At 47.7% G+C, this 8,611-nt stretch overlaps 2 protein-coding genes across 2 annotated transcripts in view; one reads left to right on the top strand and one right to left on the bottom strand.

The window, feature by feature from the left end:
* Positions 1–122, bottom strand: part of LOC116087778 (cAMP-responsive element modulator-like) — a 73,652-nt gene extending 73,530 nt beyond the window's left edge. The window contains exon 1 of the mRNA XM_031366352.1: positions 1–122. This exon is cut by the window's left edge and continues 112 nt beyond it. The gene's annotated coding sequence lies outside the window, so the exon portion shown is untranslated.
* The window catches only part of LOC116086791 (myb-related transcription factor, partner of profilin-like), a 7,618-nt gene extending 188 nt beyond the window's left edge, over positions 1–7,430 (top strand). The window contains exons 1-2 of the mRNA XM_031364849.1: positions 1–194; positions 7,177–7,430. The exon at positions 1–194 is cut by the window's left edge and continues 188 nt beyond it. Coding sequence (XP_031220709.1) covers positions 1–194; positions 7,177–7,301 — 319 coding nt within the window. The 3' untranslated portion in view covers positions 7,302–7,430. The remainder of the gene's footprint in view (positions 195–7,176) is intronic.
* Positions 7,431–8,611: the final 1,181 nt, after the last annotated feature.

Consider the following 8,611-nt stretch of genomic DNA (forward strand, 5'->3'; position numbering starts at 1 on the left):
TCGCGCCCACGTCAGCTCTGATGCGGTCGCCGCGGCCTCTCCGCCGACGCGAACAGAAAGCAGCGCAAGGCAGCCGAGCCGACTGCGGCCGCGAGCCCCGCCCTCCCCTCCCCCACGCCGACCGCCTGCCTCGCTAGGAAAAGTTGCAGGCTCGAACCCTCTGCCCCCTGCTGGCCGTCCGTGGGATTGCAGAGGTGACAATCCAACAATTAAATAGAACGGGGGTCGGGGCGGAGCCGTGGGGGCGGGGCCGGGACGTGGGGGCGGGGCGTATCGGAGGAGGACGCCCTGTTGAGGCGGGTCCCTGGGAGGAGCTAAGGGGTGGGGCAGGACCGGAAGCTGCATCCTCCGCGCGTGCGCTCGGCGTGTCCTTACCCTACAACATTGCCGTGCGATGTGTCTTTAAATACCTTCTAGGATGACTCCTGACCCTGACCTCAGTCCCAGAGTTTGGGGGTTCGGTCTCTGCCAGAGGCGCGTGGAAGGCGCTAATCCCTGCGGAGTTCCCGGGCTTCAAGAGCGGTTCTGGAAACCGCCGCTAGGGCTGCAGTGTACTTTGGCTCTTCCTAGCCTGCCTTCTCGGGAGAACTTGTTTACCCCAACATCCAAACAAATAACTACAAGTCCTAGGCAGAGGAGAGTAAAATGGTTTGGTAGAAGCCAGGACTTTTTTTTTTAGAGCCTGCTAATAATGGAGAGTTTCTGTTTCAATCGTGAGATTTTTGCATAAGTCTAATACCTCCTCTTAACTCTAATCCCTCCTCAAGAGAATCTGGTCCTCTGAAAGACAGGGACTTTCGTTCTTAAAACTAAGTCACTATGCAAAACGAAACAAACAAACAAAAATTGGACTAATGATCTCACGACTGGCCATCAGGAAATCTCTAGTGAAAAGTTGCTGTGAAGGAAATGCCTAGAACACAGTAGTACAATTTCAGAAGGTATGTATTGTGTGTGACAAGAGTACCTGTAGAACAGGGGATGTAGCTCAGGGTTACAGCGGTTGCCTAAAAGGTGCCTAGGGGCTGGGGTGGGAGGAGGCATTGTAACAGAATCCTGCTGTTTACCAAATTTTGGCCAACCCAAACTACTACAGTAAAAAATTACAAAAAACGCCGGGCAGTGGTGGCACACGCCTTTAATCCCAGCACTTGGGAGGCAGAGGCAAGGCAGATTTCTGAGTTCGAGGCCAGCCTGGTCTACAGAGTGTGTTCCAGGACAGCCAGGGCTACACAGAGAAACCCTGTCTCGAAAAACCAAAAAAAAAAAAAATTTACAAAAAAGGCAGAGTAACACCTGGGCAAGATGGACCATGCCTTTAATCCCAGCACTCAGGAAGCAGAAGCAGGTGGGTCTCTGTGAGTTCTAGGCCAGGCTGGTCTACCAAGTGAGTCCAGGACAGCCAGGGCCACACAGAGAAACTGTCTCAAACAGACAGAATAAAACCCGATCACTTACAAGATGTTTTGGTTCATCCCTTTAATCCCAGCAGTCTGTACTCAAGACAGACCTTGAACCCCTAATCTTCCTGCTCCAACTTCCAAAGTACTGGGACTTTTTTTTAGTCCCAGCACAATCACACCTCTTTTAAGATCTGCAGGTCAGTTTTTAAAGCTGTGAGATAATCCCTTTGTAGTACAATAGCTAACTACAGGCTGACCCATAGAAATGCCTTACATTTTCCAACATCACAACTCATGTAGATAGTCTTTATTCTCTCCATTTCCACGATAATTGCTGGTGTCTCTTTACTGAAATGTTATCCTTTAAGACAGCTAAATATTACTTCTTTTTACTTTTGTTGTTGTTTGGGGAGTGGGAGGTTCCTGGGGATTAAATCTATGACTGTAGCCTCAGGAATGCTTCGAAAACTCAATAGTACTAAGCTATGGCCCCAGCATCACCACCCCTTTTCCTTCCCTCTTTAATCCTTAGAAGGATCTCACTAATTCACACTTATCTTAAAATAACTTGGGAGCTTGGGCTGACCTTGTGTTTTCAAATCCTTTTGTTTTAGTTTAGGTTCCTAAGTAGCTGGGACAATAGGCCTAGGCTACTAGGCTCAAGCCCCACTCCACCTCTGTTGAAAAGAGGCTACTGAGTACTTTCTTGTAGGCCAGAAGTCTACAGCCTGAGAAGAACCAAGACCACCCATCACCATCACCACCCCAGTCTGACTGTCACCATACATTCTCTCTTCCTGGCTGTTATCCCCTGCCTCTAAGTGCTGTGGCATAGCTCTACTGACCTGGTTTCATTTAGACCCTTCTGAACTTGGAATGAATCAGACCATCAGAGATGTGAGATCTGTGTGCATTTGAGATTCTAGAGCCTACAGGAAGTGGGATACCACAACAGAGCAAGACCAGATTTAGAGGTCTGTGCATTGACTAGTTGAATGTTAAGGGAGGTTTTTTCCCCCCATAAAGTTTAAATGACATCCAAAGGGGGATGTGTGCAGGCCTTTTCTGCTGTTTGGAAAAAGTAAGAGTGAAAAATAGATGCTTATGTAAAAAACTGAAGAAGTTCTGGGAATAAAGTAGTCTAAGAAAAATACTTCAGCCGGGCAGTGGTGGCCCATGCCTTTAATCCCAGCACTTGGGAGGCAGAGGCAGGTGGATTTCTCAGTTCGAGGCCAGCCTGAGAGCTTGAACAGAATACATACAAAACCACCAAGATAACCTGCATAAACATCAAAACTGACATTCCCGGAAGGCTGAGCACTGGCTGGTAATTGCACTCAGCATTAAGCTGGCAATCCTAGGCACTAAGTAGCATGGTAGATGATGAGGACAAACAGTGGCACTGTGCAAATGCAGACCCACAGAGAGAAGAGAAGGAACTTTGGAATTCTGGGTTTTAACTTTGTTCAACATCTTAACAATGCTTTCTTGTTTGTTTGTTTGCTTGCTTGCTTTTTTTTTTTTTCTCGAGACAGGGTTTCTCTGTGTAGTCCTGGCTGTCCTGGAACTCACTCTGTAGACCAGGCTGGCCTTGAACTCAGAAATCTGCCTGCCTCTGCCTCCCAAGTGCTGGGATTAAAGGCGTGCGCCACCACCGCCCGGCGCTTGCTTGCTTTTATGACAAGGTCATACTCTGTAGCCCAGGCTGGCCTCAAACTTTAGATCCTCCTGTATCAACTTTCTGACTGCTATGATTATAAGTATATACACCATTCTTAGCAAGTTTAAAACTCTTTTCTTGCCAGGCGTTGGTGGCACACGCCTTTAATACCAGCACTTGGGAGGCAGAGGCAGTCTCGAAAAGAACCAAAAAAAAAAATTTTTCTTTTTTTGTTGTTGGTGGTGTTTTTGATTGGTGGTTGGCTAGTTTTTGTTTGTTTTTTGAGACAGGGTTTCTCTGTGTAGGCCTGGCTGTCCTGGAGCTCATTCTGTAGACCAGACTGACCTGGAACCCAGAAACCCACCGCTAAACCTATTTTAAGATAAAATTAGTGGACTGATAAAAAGAGGCCCACTAAAGATGAAATTGAGCTCTACTTCCTCCAAGAAGGAGGGCATGGATGAAAATATCCTTTATACGTCCCTGTTAGAGATGAAGATCATGTAACTGAGTGTAGTGGCACACCCTTTAACCTTAGAAACTTGGGAGGCAGAGGCAGAAAGATCTAAGTTCCAAGCCAGCCTGTGTGAGTTCCAGGACAGCCAGAGCTACATAGAAAGACCCTGTCTCAAACGCCACAAAGAGCATCAGGTAGTAAAGATTAATGTTGTTTTGTACAGATGCTATGTGTTGACAATAGAAGTAGGAGCCAGAGAACCTCCACCATTGTTAGGGAAAAGAAATTGGGACCAGCAAGATGGCTTACTGAGTCAAAAGAGTCAGAGGTACGACCACTCCCACTGTTGGAAGTCCCACAAAAACACTAAGCTACATGTGTATAACATATATGCAGAGGACCGCTACAGGCTCCCTGATTATCATTCAGTCTCTGGGAGCCCCTATGATCCCGTTAGTTGATTCTGAGGACCCATGTTCTTGTGATGTCCTAGAACCCTCTGGCAACTACAATCCTTTTCCCCCTCTCCCAAGGGATCCCTTAGCTCTACCTACTGTACGGCTGTGTGTGTCTGCATCTGCACCATCAGTTGCTGGATGAGGCCTCTGTAGTGATGATTACCCTAGGTCCTAGACTAGAGTATCAGAGACTATCGTTAGGAATAATTTCATTGATTTTTTAATTTTTTATTTATTTATTTATTTATTTATTTTTTGCCAGTCATATTTGGTTTTTTTCCTAGGGCTCTGGGCTATCTAGCCTCTGGTTGCCAGCAATATCAGGAAAGGGCTCCCTCACATGAAATGGGTCTCAAAGTGGACCAATCATTCTTTAGTTGGCTACTCCCACAAGTTCGGTGCCACCTTTACTCAGGCAAATCTTGCAGGCAAGACAAAGTGTAGGTGGAAGGTTATGGCTGGGTTAGTGTTTCTGTCGTTCCACTGGAAGTCTTGCCTGGTTACAGATGTTGCAAGTCTTTGCTACCGTTACTCTTGTAGAGTCTAGGGAGTTTCCCTTGTACTACATTTTTACTTCACCCCAGAAATGACCACCGATTCCAGTCTTCCCCAGAACTCTCTCCCACCCTTGAAATCTATTCTGTTTCCCCTTCCCAGAGAGATCCAAACATCCCACCTTGACCACTCCTTGGTATGTAGCCTCTCTGGGTCTGTGGATTTATAATATGATTATTCTTTATAGTTAATGTCCACTTACAAGTGAATATGTACCATGTTTTTCTTTCTGTGTCTGGGTTACCTAACTCAGTATGATTTTTTTTTCTAGATCCATCCATTTGCCTGAAAACGTTATGATGTCATTTAGGGGGGGCAGGCTTTTTTTGAGACAGTTTCTCTTTGTAGCCCTAGCTGTCCTGGAACTTACACTGTAGACCAGGCTGGCCTCAAACTCAGAAATCTGCCTGCCTCTGCCTCCCAAGTGCTGGGATTAAAGGTGTATGCCACCACCGCCTGGCTGAAAAAGCTTTTCTTTTTACCAACTTTGCTTCTGGCAGAGGGCTACTCATTTAAAAATGGGATACAGCCAGGAGTAGTGGTGCATGCCTTTAAGTCCAGCACTTAGGAGGCACAGGCAGCTGGAACTCTGAATTTGTGGCCAATCTGGTCTACAGACTGAGTTCTAGTACAGTCAGGAAAAATAGAGTACAGATCTAAACAGAATCAATAACAGAGGAATCTCAAATGGCTGAGAAATGAACTTATAGAAAAGTTCAGCATCCTTAGCCATCAGGGAAATGCAATTCAGAACAACCCAGAGATTCTATCTCATACCAGTTGGAATGGCTGAGATGATCCACCTTACACCAGCTGGAATGGCTGAGATGATCCACTTCACACCAGTCCAAATGGCTGAGATGATCCACCTCACACCAGTCCAAATGGCTGAGATGATCCACCTCACACCAGTCCAAATGACTGAGATGGAAAGAAACAGCAGAGACAGCTCATGCTGGGGAAGACTGGGAGCTAGGGGAACGATCTTCTATTGCTGGTGGGAATGCACACTTGTACAGCCTTCTTGGGAACTCATGTCTGTTTCTCATAAAATGGGACTCAGTCTTCCTCAAGACCCAGCTACACCACTCCTGAGCCACATCACTCCTGAGTTACACTCAAAAGGTGTTTCATCCTACACAAGACTGTGTTGACTATGTTTTGTTTATTTCTTTTTGTTTTTGTAATTATTTTGGGATGGTTTTGGTTTTTTCGTTTTGGTTTGGTTTTTGTTGTTGTTGTTGTTTTTTGGTTTTTTTTTTTGTTTTTTCGATACAGGGTTTCTCTGTGTAGCCCTGGCTGTCCTGGAACTCACTCTGTAGACTAGGCTGGCCTCTAACTCAGAAATCCACCTGCCTCTGCCTCCCAAGTGCTGGGATTAAAGGCATGCGCCACTACCACCCAGCATGTTTTGTTTTGTTTTTGCATTTTGTTTTTCATGACTGGTTTCTCTGTGTAGCCTTGGCTGTCCTAGGCTATGCTCTGAAGAACAGGCTGGCCTCAAATTCAGAGATCTGTGTCTGCCTCTGCCTCCTCGGTGCTGGTATTAAAGGTGTGCACCACCACTCCTGGTTGAAGTGGTTTTCTTAATTAAATCATTTGAGGTGGGAAGACTTACTTGTAATCTGAATCTTTGATGTGAGAAGATAAACCTTTAATTCAGATCATTTGAAGTGGGAAGCTCCACCTTTAACCTGGGCCTGGGCCACACCATCTGTTGGCAACCTATATAAAGCACATGGAAGAAGAAACTTTCTTTGCCTGTTTGTTCTCACCCTGGTTTGCAAGGCCATTCCTTCTCTGGCATTAAAGCCTACTTCTTCTGGAGTCCAGCATATCCTGAAGACCCGCTGGTACATCCAGCCTCATGGACTAAACAAGGACTGGTTGAAATAGAAGCATATAAGATTGAGACACTCATAAATCTTACAAGATTCAGGAAGCTCACAAAATTACGAGAGTCCTGTAACTCTTCCTCAAGGTTATATAAACAGTAAAGAATCTCCGGGAGGTTGTGTGGGTTGGGCAGGGAGTTTCAAGGATACAGCTCTCATGTCATCACAGATGCTGGCTGGGGTGGGCTTTTCAGATGCAGTTGCCTTTGTGTAGTTGGTTGGCCTGATACTGCTTGTATTGTGATGCCAAATACTGATTCTCATGATGTGGTTGCCTGGAAGGAGTAGACCGTCTCCCTAATTTAACTTGTCAATAAAAGTCTAGAGCCTGTGGCTGGACAGTGGAGGGAGAAAGATGGGACTAGAGGCTTGAAGAGGGGGTTATAGGTGGCAGGGGGAGGAGAAGGAAGAGGAGGAGGAAGAATGGGCCATGGACCAGAACAGCATGGACAGGAAAACAGCAAGTAACAAGGGGCTTTATAGCTGGGGACTAAGTTGGTATATCCCTAGATCTGCCCAATCTAGGCATACAGCTTACAAATAAAATATCTGAGTTGTGTTTATTATTAGGACTGTAAAGTCCAACACCTCTGAGACACCCATGCTTCTGTAACTAACCCCTCACATGTACTCTTGTAAATAACACCAATAAACACTGGGTTGCCAATCAAGAATGGGCTAAGATGGTTTCTTTGGTCTGCCATCAGTGCCCTGTCTGTAGTGAAGAGATGTTTGCTCATCTCCACAGAAATGTTATGCAACATAATTGGTGCCCAAACCAATACTGACAGAAGCAAAGATGAGCTGAAGAGAAGCATCGGCACGGGCCTGCGGTACAGGATAAGACATCCAACTGATGCTAATAATCTTTGATGGTGGAACATTCATGAGACAATCACAATGTGACCTTTCCCCGTGTCTCAGGAGATGGTTTGCCTCTTTCCCATCATGCCAATTTATGCTCCCCACGATGGTTAATAAAGCGTGTACCTTGGGCCAGCCTGTCTGAGTATGGAGCATCCTATGGAAGAATCCCAGTGTGGCTGCCTTTCTCTGCATAGTTTGGAGTGGCATGCTTCCTCAATGGACACATATGCCCCCAAGTCATCTGAGATGGTAGGGAGTATACTGCAATCCCTGACTGGACACATGGAACATGATTATAAGGAGGCTGTGTTATGTGGTGTGAGTGAAGATGTCGGCTCAGGGACTTTGGAAAATTCCACCAGGCCCCAGAACATGAGGACCCCTCCTTTCCCAGAAGGAAGAGGTCAATGGAGCATGTAAGCACCTCTCCCTCCCTCCTCAGGAAAACCGCAGGGCAAACATAGCATTGGCCACCTGCAGATATAGTACCAATCAGTTTAAAAGTCATATTGTTCCGCCAATCATATTGTGCCTAGTTGTTGTTAGCATCAAGAACCTGCCTGCAGCAGATATGTGGGCGGGTCCACAGACCTGTCACCAAGGCAACGGCGACCATATTCCCAGAATCCATTGGGCTCAACTCCCACCTTTACCTAGATTACTATGTCACCCCACATATAAATATGTGGGTAGTTCCCTCCATCTCTCTCTCTCTCTCTCTTCTTCTCTCTCTCCCTCTCTCCTCTCCCTCCCTTCACGCGCCGCGGTCCTCACTCCCCCTCCTTCTCCTAATTAGACTTCCAAAAACGCAGAGCTGCCTGTGTCTGGTATTTGTAGATGCGCCGCTGCGGACCAAATCTAACATTGGTGCATTGGCCGGGAAAAACAGCGGCTTGCGTCCACCGCCGGTCCACTGCAGGAGCAGACGCGGCACCGCCACCGCCGCGGTCCCGCCGCCCGCCCGCAGCCGCCCGCCCGCAGCCGGCCGCTCGGTCCTGCCGCCCGCCCGCGGCCACGTGGAAACAGCCGCGGGGTCCCGCCGCCCGCCCGCCGCTGGCCGTGCGGTCCCGCAGGCCGCGTCCTGCCCGCCCGCCGTCAGAGGCCCGGGGAAGCTCGGCCGGCCCGGGGCGACTAGGGCCGGGCGAGAGCCGGGGCGGGCTGCAGCGCAGTACCATCGACCGCTGTTACTGCTACTGCTGCCTGATTTCATCCTGTTCCCAGGCTACTATCGATAGGTATGTGACTTTACCGCCCCCTCACCAGACACCGTGAGACGTAACCACGTGAGCCATAACCCACTCGGGCACCATTCAGCT

Source organism: Mastomys coucha, unplaced genomic scaffold (genome assembly GCF_008632895.1).
Source record: "Mastomys coucha isolate ucsf_1 unplaced genomic scaffold, UCSF_Mcou_1 pScaffold13, whole genome shotgun sequence".
Lineage (NCBI taxonomy): Eukaryota > Metazoa > Chordata > Mammalia > Rodentia > Muridae > Mastomys > Mastomys coucha.